This window comes from Cenococcum geophilum (genome assembly GCF_001692895.1).
Source record: "Cenococcum geophilum 1.58 unplaced genomic scaffold K441scaffold_22, whole genome shotgun sequence".
In the NCBI taxonomy this organism is placed as follows: domain Eukaryota; kingdom Fungi; phylum Ascomycota; class Dothideomycetes; order Gloniales; family Gloniaceae; genus Cenococcum; species Cenococcum geophilum.
This window is the reverse complement of record NW_027137580.1, coordinates 1,385,550-1,407,968: the sequence shown is the minus strand read 5'-3', so window position 1 is coordinate 1,407,968 and position 22,419 is coordinate 1,385,550. Positions and strand designations below refer to the sequence as shown.

Sequence of the window (22,419 nt, the reverse complement as noted above, 5' to 3'; positions counted from 1 at the left end):
CTAATAGACCGAGCTCTATGTTTGACCACTATCACAACCCAATGCTTATACTGTACTACTACCCAAATCTAACAAGTACTTACGCTAATACGCCTACGAGCCAAACCACGAACCAAACAATAATAGCGCCAATATGCCTGCTATTCCAATAGACCCTTGCTACTCTACCTACAGCCAACTAACTTTTACTACTCTGCCTACAGTAACACCTATATATAAGATAGAGCTTTGCTCCCTAAAATACGGCCCGTTATTAGCACCGTACTGCTATAATCCCAATAAGTCACCGTGCCAATATACTTGCGGAACTATACCCTAACAACCCGTTGTGTTAATACACTTGCGACCTAAACAGGACTAGGTAGAGCTTTACTCCCTAGAATACGACCCCATTACTAGCATTATACTACCACCCAAACGACCTATTGCTGGCACTATACTACTACTAAATAGACAAGAACTCGTGCTAATATATATACAAGTAACTCCCTAACCCTTCTACCCTTATTAAACCTTCACGCCTACTTTTTTAAGAGGGGGACTAAAGGGGCTTTTTTTATGGCTTAGGGCGCGCCATAATAAAAGGGGGGATAGTAGAGCTAGGAGGTACTAGAGTTCTAGGAGGAGGGAGAAGGAACGACAACTAACGGAGGGCTCCTAGCGATATACCCCTCGCAGCAGCAGGAGCTATAGGACGGCTACCTACCCCACGTTAACTAGGTATAGTAATATACCCCCGCAGCAGCAGGAGCTGCAGGACTACTGCAAGTCCTATATTAACCGGCATTATAATCAAGCGCCAGATGCTAAATTATTTTTTCTTTTCTTTCTCTTTCTTTTCTATAAGGGGGTAAAGCCTAAGGGCAGGCTTTCTTAAAGGAGGGGGTGATGTCACGGCACTGTTACAGACCCTAGTTAGGGGCTCACTTAAAGACTTGGCGCCTATATATAGACGTGTTCTTTCCTTAACCTTCTCTGCTCCTTAGCTTAGTATCTTTATAATACAGCATTCTACAAGCTTCGGTTCAGAGGTATTTATACAAGCCATAACACTTACTAACTACCGCAACCTTAAGTACTTTATAACTACGAAGTAGCTAAACTAATACTAAGTACGTTAGAACGAGTTTCTCTCTAGTTTTAACTTTAAAATTATATATAGACTAGGAGTATAAGGTACTAAACCTAATAGCCTAATACGCCGCTTATAAGACCTTCCTTAGTTTAAAAATAACCCTTATAATTAGTTCTAATAATAAATAATCCTAAAAGTATAAAATTTAGCCCTAGGTATACTACTTATAATAGAGCTAATTATACCTTAGCTTTATACTATAGAACTAGAGTTACCTCCTAAAATTAGTAAGCTTATTACTATGGTATATAATACCTCTGTTAACCTATTACTATATTAACTTATTACCGTAAAGACTGCCAGCGCCCGTATACTATCTACTAACCTCTAAAGCTTAGGCTAGATTAATATAACAGCCTTAAAAGTAAAAGAGAACAGGCTCTATTATAGAGGTTACCTATTTATCCCTAACTTAAAAAATCTATAACGGTAACTAATCTAAATAGCCTATAACCTTTAATTAAGCAGCTACCTAAGCAAAGGAGGAACCTATAAGCTTCTTAGCCGATACTACTTCTGGCTAAAAATAATAGACTTAGTTAAACGCTTTATAGGCGCCTATTATAGTTATAAGCGCGCTAAGGCCTTTAATACAAAGTATTAAGGACTACTATATCCTCTACTAGTACCTATATAATAATAGGCAGATATCGCTATAGATTTCGTTATTAACCTACTACCCTATAAATGATATGGCCGTACCTATAAGAACATCCTTATAATAATATGCCGACTTATAAAAGAGCGCCACTACGTCCTAACTAAAGGCGTAGCCGTTAGTAACGTTACTAACGCCTTTCTTTATAAAGTTTACTAACTATATAGGTTATCTAACTCAATTACGTCCGATTAAGGTATATAATTTAACTCTAATATATAGAGACAAATCTACTAACGCCTTAGTATCTCTATTAAAATGTCTATATCCTTTTACTATAAAACTACTAGGTAACCGGAAAACGCTAATACTAGTATAAAAGCGTACCTATAATAGGTAGTTGCCTATAGTTAAGATAACTAGGTATATTACCTCCTATTAGGTAAATTTATAGTGAATAACTACGTCTTAACTACTATAGGACTTACCTTGTTCTTTATAAATAAGGGTTATTACCCCCGATTTAGTATAAAGCTACTAGAACCTATTAATAAGAAACTACTATATAGAAAACGTCTTAAGATACTACTTACTAACCAGTATGCAGACCGTATAAAAAATTTACTTAACTACTATAAGGGAAAAATGGCTTAGGCTTAAGTAAAGTAAGCCTACTTCGCTAACTGCTATAGAAAGCCACTACTAGAGATACGTATTGGTGACTGGGTATAGCTAGATATACGTAATATCTCTATATAGAGGCCTATAAAGTTACTTAATTATAAGAACCTTGGCCCTTATTTAATTAAACGAGTTATTAATAGGGGAGCCGTATATAAGCTAGAACTCCTATTTACCCTAACTACTTATGGGATATAGCCTATATTTTACCTATAGCTACTATACCTCTATTAGCCTAACCCCTTACTAGGGTAGATATAGCCTAAACCCCTACTAGTACTAATCCGAGATAAGAACAAAGATAAGAACTATAAGGAGTGGACTATTAAACAAATTATTAACTCTAAATACTTTAGTAAAGGTAGAGGACGACGGCTCTACTATAGAGCTATATATATAGGATTTGATATAAATTAGCTAAAATGGTAACTATAAGAAGACTTTAAAAATGCAAAGGATCTAATTAGCGACTTTTACTACGCGAACCTATAGAAACTGGGCCTAAGCAGAGATTTTATACCTAATCCTCTATAGGAGCCCTTATAGAGTTAAACCATTATACATTACTACGTAAGAGTAAATTGCCGTTAGATTGCGGTAAAGTATAATTATATAACTGAAATATTGTTAAAATGTCTAGGAACTTTAACCAGCAGTTAAAGTTATCTAATTAGTTAGATTCTTAGATGCCAAGCCTTATTATATAACGTTGTTTTAAACCTTTAGTAATACCCCCCTTTCTTCTCTTTTATACCTTAAGTGTCCCTTTTATATATATATAGTAACCACAGCGTCGCCGGAGCTTCGCCTCTATAGGAGGGGGGGTAGTATTACAGAACCCTACCGCAGGGGCCTCTATAGGAGAGCCCCGTGCTCTCGCGTATACTTTGCGTACAGCTTATATCAGCTACGCGTAGGTATATCACCTCCTTATACCCTTAACCCTTATAATCGATCGCGTAACGTCTTATAAACTCCTTAAATACATACGCTTTGTAGCTACTGCCCCCGTCCTATAATAGGTTTAAACCATAATAGGTATTATAAGACGGGGCAGTGGCTACAAGACGTATGTATTCGAGGAGTCTATAAGACGTTACGCAATCGATCGTAAGGGTCAAGGGCGTAAGGAGGTAATATACCTACGCGTAGCTGATATAAGCTATACGCGAGGTGTACGTAAGAGCACGGGGCTCTCCTATNGAGGCCCCTNNNGTNGGGTTCCGTAANACTACCCCCCCTNCTATAGAGGCGGAGCTCCGGCGACGCTATGGTTACTATATATATATAAAAGGGACACTTAGGGTATAAAAAAGAAGAAAAGGGGGGTATTACTAAAGGCTTAAAACAACGTTATGTAATAAGGCTTAGCATCTAAAAATCTAACCAATTAGACAACTTTAACCGCCGGTTAAAGTTCCTAAATATCTCAACAATATTCCGGTCACGTAATCGCACTTTACCACAATCTAACGGCAATCTGATGGTAATTTGCCCCTACATAGCAATATATAACGGTTTAACTCTATAAGGGCTCCCATAGAGGATTAGGTATAAAATCTCTACTTAGGCCCGGTTTCTGTAGGTTCGCGTAGTAAAAGTCACTAATTAAATCCTTTACATTTTCAAAGTCTTCCTATAGTTACCATTCTGGCTAGTCTATATCAAATCCTATATATATAGCTCTGTAGTAGAGCCGTCGTCCTCTACCTTTGCTAAAGTATTTAGAGTTAATAATTCGTTTAATGGTCCACTCCTTATGGTTCTCGTCTTCGTTCTTATCTTAGATTAGTACTAGTAGGGGTTCGGGCTATATCTGCCCTAGTAGGGGGTTAGGCTAGTAAAGGTGTAGTAGCCATAGGTAAAATACAGGCTATATCCCGCGGGTGGCTAGGGTAGGCGGGAGCTCTAGCTCGTATACGGCTCCCCTATTAATAACTTATTTAATTAGGTAGGGGCCGAGGTTCTTATAATTAAGTGACTTTATAGGCCTCTGCGTAGAGATATTACGTATATCTAGCCATACCTAGTCGCCAACACGCATCTCCAATAGTGGCGTTCTATAACAGTCGGCGAAGTAGACCTACTTTACTTAAGCCTAGGCCATTTCTCCCTTACAGTAGTTAAGTAGATTTTTTATACGGTCTGCATGCTGGTCGGCAAGTAGCATCTTAAGGCGTTTTCTATATAGCAGTTTCTTATTAATAGGTTCTGGTGGTTCTATGCTAGATTAGGGGTAATATCTCTTGTTCGCGAAGAATGGGGTAAGTCCTATAGTAGTTAAGACGTAGTTATTCGCTACAAATTTACCTAATAGGAGGTAATCTACCCAGTTATCTTAACTATAGGCAACTACCTATTATAGGTACGCTTTTATACTAGCATTAGTGTTTTCTAGTTGCCTAGCAGTTTTATAGTAAAAGGATATAAACATCTTAATAGAGATGCCAAGGCGTTAGCAGATTCGTCTCTATATATTAGAGCCAAACTATATACCTTAGTCGGACGTAATTAAGTTAGGTAACCCATATAATCGGTAAATTTCGTAAAGGAAGGCGTTAGTAACGTCGCTAATAGCTACGCCTTCGGTTAGGACATAGTGGCGCTCTTTTATAAGTCGGCATATTATTATAAGGATGTTCTTATAGGTACGGCCATATCGCTTATAGGGTAGTAGGTTAACAACGAAATCTATGGCGATATCTACCCATTATTATATAGGTACTAGTAGAGGGTGTAGTAGTCCTTAGTACTTTATATTAAAGGCCTTAGCGCACTTATAACTATAGCAGGCGCCTATAAAGTGTTTAACTAAGTCTATTATTTTAGGCTAGAAGTAGTATTGGCTAAGAAGCTTATAGGTTCCTCCTCTACCTAGGTAGCCACTTAATCGGAGGTTATAGGCCATTTAGATTAGTTGCTGTTGTAGATTTTCTAAGTTAGGGACAAATAAACGGCCTCTATAATAAAGCCTATTTTCTTTTACTTCTAAGGCTGCTATATTAATTTAGCCTAAGCTTTAGAGTTTAGTCGGCAGCGTATAGGCGCTAGCGGTCTTTACGGTAATAAGTTAATACAGTAATAGGTTAACAGAGGTGTTATATACCATAGTAATAAGCTTATTAATTTCAGGAAGTAATTCTAGTTCTATAGTGTAGAGCTAAGGTACAGTTGGCTCTATTATAGGTAGTATACCTAGGGCTAAATTCTATGCTTTTAGGATTGTCTATTATTGGAACTAGTTATAGGGGTCATCTTTAGACTAAGGAAGGTCTTATAAGCGGCGTGTTAGGCTATTAGGCTTAGTACCTTATACTCCTAGCCTATATACAATTTTAAAGTTAAAACTAGAGAGGAACTCATTCTAGCGTACTTAGCATCGGTTTAGCTGTTTTATAGTTATAAAGTACTCAAGATTGCAATAATCCGTAAGGACTTCAGTTAGCTAGTTAGGTTCTACTAAGAAAAGTTCTAGTTGGAATTCCTTAAACGCTTATATAATCGCGAGAAGTTTCTTATTATAGATCTCGTAGTTATATTCTTATAGTATAAGCTTAGATAAATAGAATGCGACTAGGTAGAGGAGACCGTTATTACCCATCTAGGAGAGGACGCCTGCGTTAACGTAGTCTAAGAAGTTAGTCTTAAAATAGAGTTATCATCCTGGTATAAAGTAAGCTAGGATAGGTGCTTTAGTAAAAGCATTTTTAAGGTCTTAGAACGCTTTCTTATATTTAGGCGTCTAGATAAAATATAAATATATTTTTCTTCCTTTCGCAGAAAGGCCCTTCGTTTACATTATTGCTATAAGTAGTGCTATAACACCCGAGAAGTTATATATAAATTTTTAATAGAAGTTAGCNAANCNAAGGAANGCTTATANNTCTTTAATGCAGTTAGGGGTTTACTATTTAGTAATTATGCGTACCTTCTTAGGGTCTATACAGACACCCTTAGTAGTAACAATTAGTCTAAGGTATTTTACTTCTATAACTAAGAATTCGCACTTCTTTAAATTAATATAAAGTCCTACGTCCCTAAGGCGCTATAGGACCTTTTAAACGTGCTTAGTATGCTTAGAAGGGTTATTACTATAAATAAGTATATCGTCTAGGTACGCAGAGCAGAAGTTATTAAGATAGTCCCATAAGGCGTTATTAATATAGCTTTAGAAGCTGCCTGGGCCGTTATATACGCCAAAGGGCATAATAGTATATTTAAATTGGCTAAAGCGCAATACGAATGCGGTTTTCTATTCGTTACCTTCTCATATTTAGAGGCGGTTAAAGGCGGCGATAATATCGAGCTTAGTATAGATTTTAGCTTAGCTAAGCCGCTTAAGAGTCTTATATATAAGCGGTATAGGGTATTAGTTCTTAATTATAATAGCGTTAAGTCCTCTATAGTTAACGCAGAATCAAATACCTCCTCTTAGCTTCTTAGTAAGGAGGATAGGGGCAGCTACTAGGGACATACTGGGGCGAATAAACCCTTTATTAAGGTATTTGTTAATATACTTTTTAATAACTAGAAGTTCGTCTTTTAATATTAGGTAGGGTCTCTTATAGGGTAGCGTTTTTCCTTATTTAATATTAATAGTATAGTTATTAGGTTAATATAAGGGGAGTATATCTACGCTTTTTTATAAGTATATGTTAATAAAGTTATAGTACCTCTTAGGGAGGAGCTTACGGAGTTCCTTATTAGTAAGTCCTTTTTTAAGCTTTATAAACTTCTTAAAGTCTAAAGGTAAAAGTCCNTAGAGTTNTANNGGGGCATNNTTTTCTANNAGGTNNACTATNTCTATCCTATTACTATAGAGGANNTNGTCCTATTCTTTATTAAGCTTATATAGTTATAATCGGGAGGCTACAGTAACGGTCCAGCCTTTCCTATATACTATGCGGTAGAAGGCCGCGGCACTTATATAGTAGCAGTTGGTCGTAGGTAGGGTAATAAGGGGTTCCTTAGGTTGGTATCCTGGGGAGTAAATAAAGGCGGCTAGGCTATATCCTAGGCAGGTCTCTCTATAGTATTTAGAGTTAAAGGTTACTTCTCTCTTTTTCTAGTTAATAGCGGGGTTATATTATTTAAGCCAGTTTATTCTAAGAATAATAGGGTAGTTAGTAAGTAGTATAATATAGGCCTAGAGTTCTTCTAGTGCCCATTTATGTCTAGGTAGAGTTATACTATATAGGTAATCTTCTATGCGGTACAACTACCGTCGGCGAGTTGTAGGGCGCGGGCTTTAGTAAGGGGTAAGGTAGGTAGGTTATAAGTGCGCACAAATTAGGTATCTATAAATTTATTAGTAGCTCCGCAATTAATTATAGAACGGCTTTTATATTATTTTTTAGCAGTAGTTCCTATTACGGGTAAAACTATCTATTTCCGTCTATTTATCTTTACTAAATTATCTATTAAGTAGGCCGATATATAGATCCCTTTATTATTAGGGCGTCCTAACCTACGACTTAGGGCTAGGACTTAGCGTTTTCCGTTTCCGTATCCAACTCTACCGCTATTACTGCGTCTTCGTCTTGTACAGTAATAGTATATAGCGACGTATTTAGTGTTTAAGGTACTAGGTTAGGTATTAGGCGGCGGCTGCTAAACCTAGCTATTAGGCAGTTTAGGCTATAGCTATAACAGCCTTCTTAACAATATTTATAGCAACGCTTTAGCTTCCGGAGTAGCTCGCGTTCTCCATCTAGTAGCTTTTACAAAAAGGTTAGTATAGAAAGGTCGATATTAGGACCAGTAGTATTACTTAGGGTAGTAGGCGTTAGTAGTTTAGTAGGTCCGGAGGGCTTTTATAGGGAGGTCTTTGGGCGGGGGTTTATAGTAGCAATCTAATTTAGTTATCGTTTAATCTTCTATATAGCTGCTACCATATTATAAACATTATTATAGTTATGGCTGGCGGCTGCATAACTAAGGCGATAAGTAACTTTTTTAAGGAGATCTTTTTAGTCTTTAGTATTGTCTTAGGCGAGGGCTCTAGTATATTCCTGGAATTTAATATAAAACTTATCAAATAATTTAGTAGGGCTTATCTTTAGGGCATATAGTTTAGCTTAGTTAGTGGCCAGTAGGTTATAGTCGCGGTATATTAGGTTAAGATTATTAAGGACTTCTTAGTAGGACTACCACTTCCAGGGGCTATTGGTCTCCTATTAGGCGAAGAGTCTGTTAAATAGTATACCCTTTATTCGCCCGATAATATAGCTAATCTTAGTATCTTTTATAGGAAAAAGGCAGGCGCTCTAAATTAGTTTCTCGCGGATTTGCATCTTCTAGTGGCTATATTCTTTACAGTCTCCCTAGAAAACTAGGGGATTAGGGTAACGTATATTAAACCCTACGATAGCAGCTTAGGTTCGGTCGTTATAGCTTTTATTATCGCTTTAGTAGGGGTTCCTATTAGGTAAGGCTGCTCGGCGCTAACTCTCCGTTAAATGTTAAGTAGGTAAAGTTGCCGGGGGCATAGAGACTTAAGTAGCGTTATATGCAGTAAAGAGGTATTTAGCGTTATTATAAATATGCTTATTAAGCTAAGATTATAGGTATTTAATTATACCTTCTCTTTTAGTAACCGTAGCAATAAGTGCGATTTTAGCCTTCTTTAACTGTTAAACATCGCGTTTAGACACATAGAGGTCGTCTTTAGTTTCTTAACGCGTGTTATCGGCGAGCGCCTCGCGAGCTTATAGGTCTTAAATAATATCGCGATCTTAAGCAGTACGCATCTCGGCTCGTATAAGCTTTAGGTAGTAGTTCTATAGAAGGCAGTAATATTTATTAGGTTCTTATGCTACCATTTTTACAAACGTCTCAGCGTCTCATATTTCGATTTTAATAGGTAGTAGCCCTTCCGCTTACTTATCCGTAGTTATATAGTTAATAAAAAATAAGATATTATTAGTGTCCATCTCCTTAGGGGTTAAGGCTAGGGCTAATAAATTAAATTCTTCTAGGATTAATTGGCGTTGTAGGTTAAGTATAGGTATTAAATTATTCTTTAGGTTTAATATAGTGGCTAGTAAGGAATATTGTCTTACTATTATAGGTTCCTTAGAAGTATAAAGTAAGGTAACTTATAGGCACGCTACTTCTGGCAGCGCCTGTAGTATTACAGAGACGTAGAATTGGTTGTAGGCTAGGTGTCGGTGGTAAAAAGGCGCAACGTAATGTCATGGGACGGGGCAGTAGCTACAAAACGTATGTATTCGAGGAGTCTACAAGACGTTGCGCGATCGATCGTAAGGGTCGAGGGCGTAAGGAGGTAATATACCTACGCGTAGCTGACATAAGCTGTACGCGAGGTGTACGCAAGAGCACGGGGCTCTCCTATGGAGGCCCCTGCGGTGGGGTTCCGTGACAATAGGTAAGGAATTAACTTTATAATATACCAGCACTTATTAAAGTAGTGACGTTTTCCGCATAGGCACTTTAGCGGCAGTTGCCTTTCCTTTTTCTACTTATCTGCTAATAATTAAGGCTTTAATTTAGGCTTTAAATTCGGTAACTTATCCTTAAAAGTAACTCCGAAGGATCCTTATAAGGTTTTGCCCTTTTAGGCAAGCTCTATATAACGGTGGTTATAGTATATTTTGACCAGTTTAAAGAAGGTAGAAAGCGTCTTTTTCTCCCACTTACGCTTATTAAGCTCGTTCTTCTAATATTCTAACTAGCTTAGTATAATTAATTTAACCATATATATAAAGTCTTTTACTAAAACAATTACTATCTACCTTAGGTAGAGCTTGCTCTTTATACTTTATATACCTTCTCCTACTCTTATAACTAAACCTTAAAGTTCTAGTTCTAAGGCGCCTTCTTAAGCCTTATATATTAAGTAGCTATTTAAAGCTTTTAGGCGTAGTTAGTTAGAGCAATTCTCTTCTTAAGAGATACCAAGACGTTATAGGTAGTAGTGCATTTAAATATGTAGATAAGGTAGGTACGTAAGATAAAGCTTAGGATGTGGCTGCGTAATATACTAAAAGCTAATAGCTGTTTTCTGTATAGCTTTATATTGTCTCTATAGTCGGCTTTAAGCATATAGTGCTCCTCCTTCTCCTTATCTAGGTCCGCAATCTTCGTCTTCCCCCAGCTATTAGCATCCTTAGGTAAGGCATAAACAGGTTCTTTAAGCTGTGGCAGATTAGTCTTAGGTATTAATAGGTCAACATACTTCTAGAGACGATTATTATTTACTTTTAACTTAATAACCTTAATCCATTCGTCCCAATTGTTTAGGCTTATAAGAATAACGGATAATATAATAACAGAAGGGGTTTCTTATTAAGAAGTCATTATAGGTAGTTATCTATAATTAAGATAATAATTAAAATTAATAGGAATAAAGGCTTTGGAATTAAAGATAATATAGTAGACGGCCTAGGCTNATAACTATTAAACGGACGATTAGGAATAAGAACTCTGTTTATTAAAGAGGGTTCTAGAAGCTCTCTTATATACATTATATAGGTCCAAATACAATAACAACGACGTCGTCATATAGTAGGTCATAGTTAAGAGAAATAGGTAATAAGACGTTCGATAAGACATACGAGCTTAAGATACAAGACAACTGAAACATAGTTCGTATAGACGATCTAGGTCATCAGACAGTATTACGATGGTAGTAAGGAACTTCGATTCAGGTCGACAATAGAGAACCATATAATATTAGAAAAATTTCTACTTTTAAATAGTGGTATTAAGATTAATAAAGAAAGCGTTAGCTAAGGTTATCGTTTATAGCAATTAATATTTTATTAATTCTAGCTATAAGCGATATACCAAAGCGATCCTTTTTAAAAAGGCGTCATACGATTTTATAGGAAAGGGCTTAGCTAGGGGCTGAAAATATTAAGAGAGTAGAGTATTTAAAGCATTATAAATGGAGTGGTATTGTGAAGGATAAGCTTAAGATAGAGCCTAAGGCATAAGCTAATTAATACTGTTATAGCACAGGCGGAAAACGGCGGATTATAGTGGAACTTGGTGGACAGTCGCGGTGGAACTTGGTGGACGGTTGCGGTGGAACCTGGTAGACAGTTGTGGTGGAACTAGTGGAACTCGGTGGACAGTTACGGTGAAATTCGGTGTACAGTTGCGGTGGAATTTAGTAGACAGTTACGGTGGAATTTGGTGGACAGTTGCGGTAGAATTTAGTAGAGAGTTGTAGTGGAATTTAGTGGAGAGTTGCAGTAGAACTTAGCAGATAGCTATAGTCATATAACTAGAAGATTGTATAAAACTTTAAGCGGCGCTACTTATATTTTTCTCCTTTCCTTTCTTTAGCTTTAGATCTTCGTTAATAAACAATCTAATTATACGGGCTTGTATGCATTCTTTTTACTATACTCATGCCTTAATTAACTAAGTCGCTAACAAATACTAAGCATTATTGGTAATAAGTAAGCTAATTAGGCTTGGGACTAAGCTTAAAGCCGTGCAAGTGCTATATAGTGGTAAAAGCTTAAGTGCAAGGTTATTAATATGGTCTATGGTATTATGCAAGGTACATATATTAACCCGTGCACGGCTTTAAGCTTAGTCCCAAGCCGCTTAGCTTTTTTATTATTAACTCTAATTATTAATAGGAAAAGTTATTAATATTAATTGGTATTGCAAAGAATAAGCTTAAGATAGAGTCCGAAGCGCAATGCGGTAAATACTAAGCATTATTGACAAGCGTTATCAATATTGATTGATATCGACGTTCAATAAGCAATATCGATTGAAACCTTATCGACTTATTGAAAACCACACTGGCCTGGAGAGGCGAGAGGAAAGTGCCGTGTCTTCAATAGAAAGCGGATCAGTCATACTGAAATGCTCGGTGTCTAGCGACGGGGATGATATCTCACGGCGATACCGATTTTAGGCACCTGGCTTGGCTTAAATTTACGTAAGGGAGGTGAGGCAGCCACGGCCTTGCCATGAGAAACTGGTTAGGCACCTCTACATGCCTCAAGCTGACAGGTCAAGCACCTTACCTGTCTCGGGCTACTCAGTGTACCTCAGCTCAAGGCTATAAATTTCAAGGTAGCATAAAATCACAGGCAAAAAAACCAAACACCGGAGAAAAAAATAGATTAAAAATTATCTCTCCTATAAGAAGAGCTTTAGAAGTGTAATGCCAACCCCAGCCAACCCACCCATCCCACTCCTAAACATAACTTCATGCGTTTGTCTGCGTACAGCATCGAAGGCTCGTTAGGATCATGCCACATACCCAACCCTTCACCTTCGCTCTCTCTATACAAGCTGCACCAGCAACGCCGCAACAACAGCAGCCGCAACACCATACCCCGGCCGCAGCGCCCACCCAGCTCCCGTAAACACCGCTGGCCCCGGTGTGAGGATCTGTCACGATAAAAGCGTCAGTAAAGCACGCACACTAGTCTGAAACACCGCAACAAAGACCGCGAAACAGCGAAGGAAAGGAAAATAAAAAATAAAAGAAAAAGAAAAAGGGAAAACCTACCCCATTAATAACATGCGCAACTCCATTCGCAGTAATCGTATTCGTTGAGATGATCTGCACGCCATTGACGAAATACGCCTTATTCTTGACGGAGATGGTTAGGGTGTTGCCAGACAGAGTGGTATAAGAGGCACCGTCGACGAGGTCGGGCAGGTAGCCGACGAAATTAGAGATGGCGTGGTTCTGCAACACTTTCTGCAGTACAGCGGGCGACGTTGTGCTGTTGATGGTGTTGGCTGCGGCAGCCAAGGCGGCGTTGCTGGGCGTGAAGAGCGTGAAGGAGTTGGCGTTGTTGAAGGTGCTGGAAAGGTTGGCTTGGCTGAGCAGGCCTTGGAGCGAGCTGAGGCCTGTCGAACTGATGGTCTCGGAGAGGGAGACTGGGACCGTGAACAAACTTTTGGGGTATGTCAGTCTATTGTGAGTTCGCGTGTTGTGGAGACCGCACTTACTCATCGACGATGTGGATCAGTCCCCCATCGTAGGCGATATCACCGCTAACGACGTTCACAGTGTTTCCTAGCCCGGAAGCGAATGATACTGGAGTTGAGGGAAGCGTGCCACCAGTGCTGCGACGGTGTGAAGAAACAGACGTGTTGGTCGAAATTCCGCTCTGAGAAACCACAGCTTGGGATTGTTGGAGTTGTGGGGACGGCAACTTGGACTGTGATACATGACCGGGAAAGGCGTTCAGTGTTTCCAGACGGGTCAACTGTCCCGAGGCATGGAGAGCTAACTGCTGAGGATTTGCTGTCGCTCGCAACCGGAGAGTGCCGTTCCCAATGGAGGTATCGGGAACAGCGTAAACTGTTTGCACGGATGGTGAAGTGTATAGGGCAAGGATATCGGGGTTGGCTTGGATCTGTTTTGCAAACGAGGTGGCACCATTTGCATTCAGGGCGTCTATTAACGATACAGCATAAGTGATGGCTGGAAACGCGAGGATAGAGAACGAAGAGATGATTGAAAGCTTCATGATGGTCCAATTGCAACAGCAACGAGCGTTTGCGATGTGAGCAGATGCTTTGGCGTAGGAGCGAGAGTAAAGCAGGTCGACGCAAGAATGAATGGGTTTGTAGTGCCGTGAAGGAGGGCGTGCCCGTTCCTGATATATAGCTGAGATCCGTTGGTCGAAATGACCGCATCTCCTGCACTGTCCACTGCCATGGCTGTTTGCACTGTGCAGCCGGCTCGGGAAATAGGTTCATTCTCCGTAATGCGCCCGACCAGGGTGATTCCGCTAATTAGAGGATCAGGAATCAGATCAGCGTCAAAGTGTGGTGGTTAGGCTGACCTGGGTGTATTGATATCGAATAGATGTACACAAATTGCATCTTGGCTTGACGGTTGACCAATCAGGCCGTGCGGCGGTTAAAGTTGCTTGTTGTCACACTTTTTCCTAATCCGGCGAAGGAAACTTTCCATTTCAGCCCATGGCTTGCAGCTGGCAGCCTGACATCCTGACAGGAAAAGCCTTCTGCAGCTAGATGGCGTCCAAAGCCTAGTCATGGCCATGTGCCAGACAGTAGAGTACTTTTGTTACGCCCGATGGCTGGCCTAACTCCCCGCGCCCAGCCTGCTGGGGATTCGCTCTCCCCTCCACCATCACTTTATCCGTCTAGGTCGAGCGACTGGGGTTTAACACAACATACTGTCCGTCGGGGCCGTCTGCGGGCGTGGTGTGACCACGTCTAAAGGCTAGCCTAGTAGTCGGCGCCTACAACGCTGCCGGATTCGCTTTATGTTCGCTTGACCATGAAGCTGTGATATCCCGCGCAAATCTGATAGGGTTGATCGGTGGTTGCTAGTGTCTTTCGAGTGTCTGCCTTGGGCAATGCGGCTCCTCTCAAGCATGGCGAACAGTAATTCAGCTCCCCCCGTTCACCGGAGCACTTAACACGGGATTCAGATCTCGCCGTCTCCTTTGGTCAATCGAGGAATATAATTACCTTGCGGTTCCGGAAGAAAATATACCGTCCATTTTAAATTCTATCCCAATCCCAGATCTTCGACACACCAACGTCCACGTGCAGTCATGTCGGTGAGGCAGCAGATCCAGGACCTGACTTCGCGAGAAGAAAGTTATGTGCTCCTGCAGAGATTCTCCATGCCGACCAAGGATGGCTCCAAGGACGCCATTGCGGTAACATTCGAAGTCAGCAAGATCCTGCTGTCCTTCTACACGCTCCTGGTGGGCGTCATCATGCTGCAGCTTTGGTATCTAGTCGTCCTCGTCGGCATCGCCCGCGCTGCTAGAAGCCCTAAGCTCACGCGCAACAAGGGCGTGGCTAATGTCGCTATCTGGAACTGTCAAGCGTCCCCCCTCGCCGTCATCAAGGCTATGTTCGACTACCGCTCGCACATCCCTCTGTACGCCCTGATGTGGGCTGCCGCCGCCGCCCTGGCGTGGGCGGGGTCCTTCACCATGTCTCTGCTCGTCACGCCCGAGCTGATCATTGGCGCCGCAGCTCCCGCAAACCTGAAAGCCATCTACGTCCCCGAAACCCCCTCCAGTGAGCTAAGCTCCGTCTACCTGCGCTGGCAGTCTCTGCACACGCCATCGAACCTGCGCGCCGTCGAAGTCCTGGGCGCGGTGGACCCGAAAAAAGGGCAGGCCACCAACACGTCCAGCTTCAACGTGGTCGTGCAAGACCCGCAGACCTCGACCGACTCCGAGGGGCGAGATGTCTACCGCATCGACTACTCGTACAACCTCGACGGCGTCGACTTCGGGCTGCAGCACGTCCCGCACCTCGGCCTCGCCGTCATCGGCTCCTGCGTAACCGAGTACGGCTGGTACAACTCCTCCGTCTTCGACGACATCGCTAATGTCACCTACGACACCTACTTCGCCTACAACAACGAATCGAGCCCTGTGCAGGTCTCGCTCGCGGACGGCAAACCCCCGGTCGCCTGGGTCGTCGCGCCGGAAGACCAACCCGGCGGCGCCAATCTCACTTTCGCTTTCATCATCTCCTCCATCGAACGCCGCAGCTTCACCCCGGGGACGGACCCGTGGTACCTGACGGAGGCTATCGAGGGCGAGGAAAACGGCGCCGCCTACCGAGTGCAGTCGCAGCGCCCGGCCCTCTCGTGCTGGCAGCAGGACACCTGGACCTACAAGGGGCAAGCTAGACCGATCCTCCAAATCGACGAGCTCAAAGCGCTACCCCCCGCCCTCGTCGACGTCTTCCAGGCTACGCTCGCAACCCCGCGCATCATCAACCTCGCGCAGACCCTTGGCACCTTGGCGCTAAAGTCCGCCGCGACGTCGCAGGGCTACTATTTCGACGCCGCGGTGAGCAGTATTCGCGCGGATTTGGAGCGGCTGGTGTTGGGCGCGTATATCGCGACCAAGAATACGCTGCAGGAGACGACCATGTTTAGTCATCCGTACGACGACATCGCGAATTTGGCGTATGACTCTGCGACGAAGCAGTTCAAGGACGGGGCTGCAGACTTCGTGCTGTATGGGAGCGGGTTTGCGGCGCTGCGGGTTAAGTTTTTGATTATTGTACCGGTGATTGCGTTTGTATTGTGGCTGCTGGTGTATCTGCTGACGGATAACCCGTGCGTGGTGCTGCCGTGGGCGTATGTGAATGCGCTGAAGGCGCCGGTGTTGTATACCGCAGTGGATACGGAGACGTTCCGGGATGATAACGCGAGTAAGTGGGATCGGACGTCACAGGCGCCGCATTATCCGGAGAAGAAAGCGCCGGCGAGTGTGAGGCCGGCGCACCATGGGAGGACGTTCAGCTGGGACAGCGAGCAGCAGAGGTGAGTTTTTTATTCTTCCTTCATTTCTTAAGCCGTGTGGTGATGGTGCTGAGGCTGATGGGAAACGCTTTAGGCGGGAGAACTCGAATAGACCGCTTGACCTGGAAGCGGCTAGCCCGACTCAAAGTCCGACCGAAAATAGAGACGGATGAGCTGAAGACAGATACGTCGCCACCGCCCGGAGCTTGAATTGTCGCCGGTGCTCTGGTGTTGGTACAGCGGTTATGGCACGGCGATTATCGGGCGGCGGTTATGGCAGGGGCTGATAGGCCTCAATAATTCGGATCGATCCTACATTGCGATGCGATGGACTATGGAAAGATGAGTATCTAATGCTGCCGTTTGGGTTCTCAATAATATTCACGTTTCGAGCCATTATAATTCACTACCAAATCCTCATAACGAACCACGAACCATTACCCCAAGATAGATTCGCATATCAAAATAAACTGTAGCATTAAATCTTACGCGTTGAGCTTCGCACAGACTTAAGCCGGTCTAAGTCATGCTGATTGATAAGATCTTTCCAAAACGAGACGTACGCGAGAAACACAAGCACGGTAAGGGCGCCAACCACAATGGTAAGAAGCTCGTACCAAGCAAAACCGGCCCAGGCACTTGAACTGGGGATGATGGTCGATCCGGTAGTCTCGACGGCCGCCACCTGCAGCGCGCTGGCGGTGGGGATGGCACACACGCTGGCGTACCAGGAAACGATTGTCAGATTGTCCTGCATGGTGCAGTCGGTATTGCAGCCGAACAGGTTCTTGTGGGAGCAAAAGCAATTCTTCTGGTAGGTGATGCAACCGTAGTTGAAGACGCGTTCCTCGAAGCAGGGTCTGGCGCAGGGTGGCACAGGCTTGAAGTCGACTGGTAGGACCTGGGGACATGTGGCGTTGAACCAATTCTCCGCGAGCATCCAGTCGAACCAGTCGCAGCTCCGGGCACAGAAGAGGGGGTTTGGGAGGGCGCAGTAGCACGTGGTGGGAACGCCAACGCCAGCGCACCTGCCGTTTGCGGTCGCCGAAGCTGAACAGCTCGTTGAAAAGGTCGGGCACGGCAGTGCGAGATGGCTGGAGGCGACGCAGAACTCGGAGGCGCAAGTTGGCATCGAGTCGAAGTTGACAAGCTCGTCTGCAGCGGTGGAGGATGTGACCGAGGCCCGCCGGGCGGAAAGAGGATTATCCGCAGGCGTCGCTAGAGTGGGGACTCCGAGAGGCTCTTCGATGTTTTCGGTCAGCATGGTTGTCGCGGTCTTCATGGCTGTGATTGTAATATCCGTATGGATCGCGGCGAGTCCGAATGAAGAATGAAGAATACAACCAAGTACACGTTTCGTGTCGCAAGCGACCGGAGCCATCTCCACTTTAAACGGCCATTGCCATCAATTGATGCTCCGGAAAGAGCACAAGAGCAGCCATGCGCGAATTTTTCCCGACGCCTGGCTGGCGTCAGGCTGCAGTTTTTATCAGATTATTGGCGGAGGGTCTAGGGCGTGGAGGGAGCTGATTGAAAAGATTGGTAAAGGGAAGCGAAGGTGCATCATTATTAATGATGGGAAAGGCTTGGGGGCCAAAGATGCGGCTCTGTCAGCATGTCCATGTACAAGGGCGGAAGTGGATTTTCCTTTCTTGGGCGAAGATGAGTGTCAATGGACGGATTTCGCAATCCTTGCAAAATCGGCTTTAAGCCGCCTGAGCAGGAAGTTGAAGCTGTCGATTCAAGGCTGAACGCCTGGTACGCACCCTCGCTTACCAAAATTCCCAAGTCCTATCTTATTAATAAAGTAATAATCTTAAAACCATAAGATGCTTTAGATAATAAATTTAGAGCTTTAATATACTCCAAAGGTATATACAAAACTTCGTTTTTTATAACTCGGCGACAGCTACTGCATAAACTAAGCATGGCTCCCTGGCTTAGTCTCTTACTTAAGTCGGCATCACCTAGACTATATTCAAGCTATCTGCAGGCCTCCCAAATTCGCGGAGGTTCAGTGGGTTGCCGGCAAGGGTCGGGGTGCTTTTTCAGCTGGCGCCATCACCTTGGCAGCCTGTACGTCGTGCTGCCGGAACCAACCCCGCGTTTTAAGCCTTTAAGCCTCCAAGCCCCCAGGCTTCGGCCAGCTCCCGCCCCGCAGCAAATCCTCCGTATTGTCCCAGCCGACAACTCCAGCCGCCCCACGCCCATTGCGGGTGCCAAGAAGACGCCCCCCAGCGCCATCCCTTCCCATTTCTCAGCTGGCAGGACCCAACACCCAGGTAGCCGACCACTCGAAAGCGACGACCTACATGCACTGCACACCACAACCACATAGCCAAAAATCACCTGGATTTCAGTAGATGTGGCGCATCTCTATTTCTTCTCCCTTTGCAGGCGATGCGCTCGGACAGAGCAAATTCTCACCTTCAACCAGGCTGAACCGCTACACGAGTCAGCAATGAGCTCTCCCATGGCTTACCGCAGACGCCTCTATACCGCCAGCCTCGTAATATGTATTGCCTCGCTCATCGTCCCCGCGTGTGCCTCGGCCGACTTTGGGCGGTGCTGCATGCAGAGCGCCCGCGAGCAGCTCACGACGTTGCAGGTGCTCCCCTGGATCGCCTGCGGCATCAACCGGACCTCTCAGGATGAGCCCAATCCGTTCGTTAACTCGACGATGGCCTGGTGCTTCCAGAATTGCCCTGGGTTTCAGTTGAGCAATTTTAACCAGTGGTCTGACTTGCTGACAACCTTCATCGTCCCGGCTTTTGCTCAGCTGCTTCTCTGTCCCGTTGGCTCGGGCGGCGAGGATGAAGATGAGCAAGAGGAGGGCGAGGAGGTCGACGAGCGGAGAGGAGAGAAGGAGAAGGTGGAGGTATCGCAGGATAAGCTATCCACCACCACGTCAGGAGCCAAGGAGGTCTCTGGACAGAACTCTGGATCCGTGAAATCCGTCAAGGACACCACGAAGAAAAAGCGAGTGCGACACACTATAACTTACCTTGTCAGTGAATACATTAACCTGCTTGGTGACCCTGCCAGCGCAATATCAGCCTGCTTCTACCAGCTGTGGAGGGACTTTATATATGTCTGGCAGATGACTAGGAAGGAACCGCTGGGGACATTTAAAGAGCACGTTAGAGGATTCGCCATCCTGGCCGGCCAAACCACGCTGCAGCGAACCAAGGGAGACCTCAAGAAGCTAGACGTGATCATTTCCGAAGTCGATGCCATGGTCAGTCTTGTCAGAGGTGCCATCTTAACAACTCCGAAGAGCCTCGGTGAAAAGGCCACAAATACCACACCAACAACCCCGAAGACTCTGAGTGAAAAGCCCGCAGATACCGCAGTAAACACCAGCACAAGTCAACCGGCTGGCAGTGGAGAGATATCCCCAGCCCCCGCCGACAAGACGACGACATCAGCGCAGCCCCCTGATGTCGAGAAGCGTGCAACGACGCCAAACAGCCCCGGCACAAAGAAGCTAGAAGACGTCCAAACCGCCTACGACAACAGCCAGCTCCGGCACGAACTCGAGTCCACAATCGAAATGCTCCTAAAAGCCAAAACCGACTTCGTAAACGGCATCGTCATCCCCGTCGTCCTCACCTTCGCCGGCACAGCCGCCGGCTTCTACAACGCGTACACCGTCCTCGGCGACCGCGACAAAGGCTACAGCCTAGCCTTCGGCGTCTTCTTCGCCTGGCTGCTCGTCCTCTCCGTCGTCAGCAACTGCTACGCGACGACGGTAAACCCCACCCTCCTCGAGGGCTCCCTCAACTCCCTCCTCCTCTTCTGCTCCCGCGCCCACCCCGCGCCCCCCCGGGCCGCAGCTAACTTCCGCCTCCGCGTCATCCCCTTCCGCAAGCGCATCCCCGCCTTTGCGATGTGGAACCACTGGGTCAAGGGCATGACAGCCGACGCCCCGCCGCCCGACTCGACCCCTCTGCCGTCTTTTAACGTCGCCTTCTTCGCCAAGTTCCTTGCGCTGCAGACCGCCGGCTGGCTCTGCGTGTCTGTCTTCACGGCCTGCGCGGCGCTGATCGCGTATAACACCCCGACCATCGGCATGGGCTGCCGCGCGTTTACGTTCCTGCTGTATACGTTCCTCTCGCTGGTGCTGGCGGTGTTGCTGGTGGTTCGTGAAGCAGCCGCGCACGTACAGGCGCCCGCGCACCCGCGCGCCCTGCACGTCCTGTGCCACACGCTGCGCTACCTATACGCCTTCCTCTCCCTCGCGAACGCGCTGGTACTGGTCGGCGGGACGACCTTCCATCTTGTTGGGCTGTTCCGGAGCTGTAGGTGTCAGTTGCTTTTTGGCGGGAAGGAGAGTCTGGTGGTGTTGAGTACGGGGACGGCACTGGATGTAGAGAGGGCCAGGACGTATTGGATTAGTGTGGGCTATGTAGCGTTTACGGTGGCATGGGGGTTTTGTGCGGTTGCGGTTGCTGGGAGGGAATTTATTTCGCTACATTTGACCAATCATTTTTTGGGGGCTGGTGGGGGGTAGGGTGTTAAGGGTAAGGGGTGAAGGTAGAGACGGGGATGGGGGAGATAGGATAGGTTAGTGGGGGGGTGCGGTTGGGTAGATTTAAGAGTAGGTGGTATTTTTATCTATTATACTAGAACATAGGTATAGTGGTATATAAAAGACTCCATAAGGTAGAAGGAAGGATCGTATATATAATATCTACTAGCGGCCGCTAGGCCATAGGACTAATGGGGTTAAGCTTTGTCTTTCCAAGCTAGTCTTAGGTTATTTTATACTTGCCCTTTTAGGTCAGCTCTTTGCTATTTTGTTAGATCTTATACGTCCTTATGCTATTAAGTCCCTTATTATTTTATTAAAAAAAGGAGCTCTTACTATACCCGGCCTGAAAAAGACCAAACTAACTAAAAGAACCCCAAAAAACACCTAGAGAATCCCCCTAAGATGCATATATCGCAGGGGAGGCATATATTAAACGATAGTGGTACGCACTCGCGCGTAACCGCCAGAACCACGCCTAATAATGGCCCTCCATAATAAGAAGGATAGGTAAATACTATACTATAAAGTAAAAAGACCTCTATTAAGAAGGCATCTAATAAAATAAATAGCCTAAGATCTTTACTATAATCCTAAATGGTTCTAGTCTAATATAGTTTAATTTCTTACTTAGTCGTTAACTTTTAAAAAATTTATATAGTAGCTATACTTTATCTCCCTTCTTAAGATCTAGTCCCTTAGATCTCCTAGTATTATAGTACTTTTTTATTCTTTATTATACAATCTTTTCTAATTCTATAAGGTCTATATAAAGATCTATTAACCTCTTTATTATTTATCTTTTATACTTAATATGGCGATAAGGATATTCTTAGCTTATATCTATAATTTGCCTTAAATAGTAATATCCTAATTCCTTTATATAGTATCGCGTTATATAAACTATATAACTAGCGGTAATAATACCTAATTATTCTATTCGTAATTAATATAATGTCTTAAATACTATTCTAGTATCTAGTTTAATCTTTTTCTTTAACTATCTATCTATAGGTAATACGCTGTTAATATTACTACGCAAACTTCTTCTTCCGCCAAAAATACCTTCTAAAATACTACTATAAATCCTAGATCTCTATATAATATAATCTTTATTAATACTCTATATCTTATAAATACTTTAATATAGATTCTAGCTATATCTTCTACTAAGATTTCTTTTATATATACTATAAAGTAGCCTTATTTAATTAGCTTAT

The 22,419-nt window shown here is 44.0% G+C and overlaps 4 protein-coding genes across 4 annotated transcripts; 2 read left to right on the top strand and 2 right to left on the bottom strand.

Annotated features, from left to right (window-relative positions):
• Positions 1 to 12,686: 12,686 nt before the first annotated feature.
• Positions 12,687 to 13,888, bottom strand: K441DRAFT_687299 (FAS1 domain-containing protein; the record flags this gene model as incomplete). The annotated part of the gene is made up of 3 exons (XM_067652083.1): positions 12,687 to 12,794; positions 12,916 to 13,309; positions 13,365 to 13,888. 3 exons carry the CDS (start codon positions 13,886 to 13,888, stop codon positions 12,687 to 12,689), a joined length of 1,026 nt encoding a protein of 341 aa, XP_067503892.1.
• A 633-nt stretch (positions 13,889 to 14,521) lies between these two features.
• K441DRAFT_660255 (uncharacterized protein) lies at positions 14,522 to 16,697 on the top strand. The gene has a single exon (XM_067648678.1). It carries the CDS (start codon positions 14,948 to 14,950, stop codon positions 16,691 to 16,693), a length of 1,746 nt encoding a protein of 581 aa, XP_067503891.1. The 5' UTR covers positions 14,522 to 14,947; the 3' UTR covers positions 16,694 to 16,697.
• A 449-nt stretch (positions 16,698 to 17,146) lies between these two features.
• K441DRAFT_677593 (uncharacterized protein) lies at positions 17,147 to 18,049 on the bottom strand (the record flags this gene model as incomplete). Its single annotated transcript, XM_067651083.1, has 1 exon — positions 17,147 to 18,049. One exon carries the CDS (start codon positions 18,047 to 18,049, stop codon positions 17,147 to 17,149), a length of 903 nt encoding a protein of 300 aa, XP_067503890.1.
• Positions 18,050 to 18,843: 794 nt separating this feature from the next.
• On the top strand, positions 18,844 to 21,444 carry K441DRAFT_660251 (uncharacterized protein). Its single transcript, XM_067648677.1, has one exon. The coding sequence runs from the start codon at positions 19,142 to 19,144 to the stop codon at positions 21,179 to 21,181; it is 2,040 nt and encodes a 679-aa protein (XP_067503889.1). The 5' UTR covers positions 18,844 to 19,141; the 3' UTR covers positions 21,182 to 21,444.
• The last annotated feature ends 975 nt before the right edge of the window (positions 21,445 to 22,419 follow it).

Coding starts and splice junctions, on each gene's coding strand:
- K441DRAFT_660255 (XM_067648678.1), top strand. CDS start 14,948: ATGTCGGTGAGGCAGCAGATCCAGGACCTGACTTCGCGAGAAGAAAGT.
- K441DRAFT_660251 (XM_067648677.1), top strand. CDS start 19,142: ATGGCTTACCGCAGACGCCTCTATACCGCCAGCCTCGTAATATGTATT.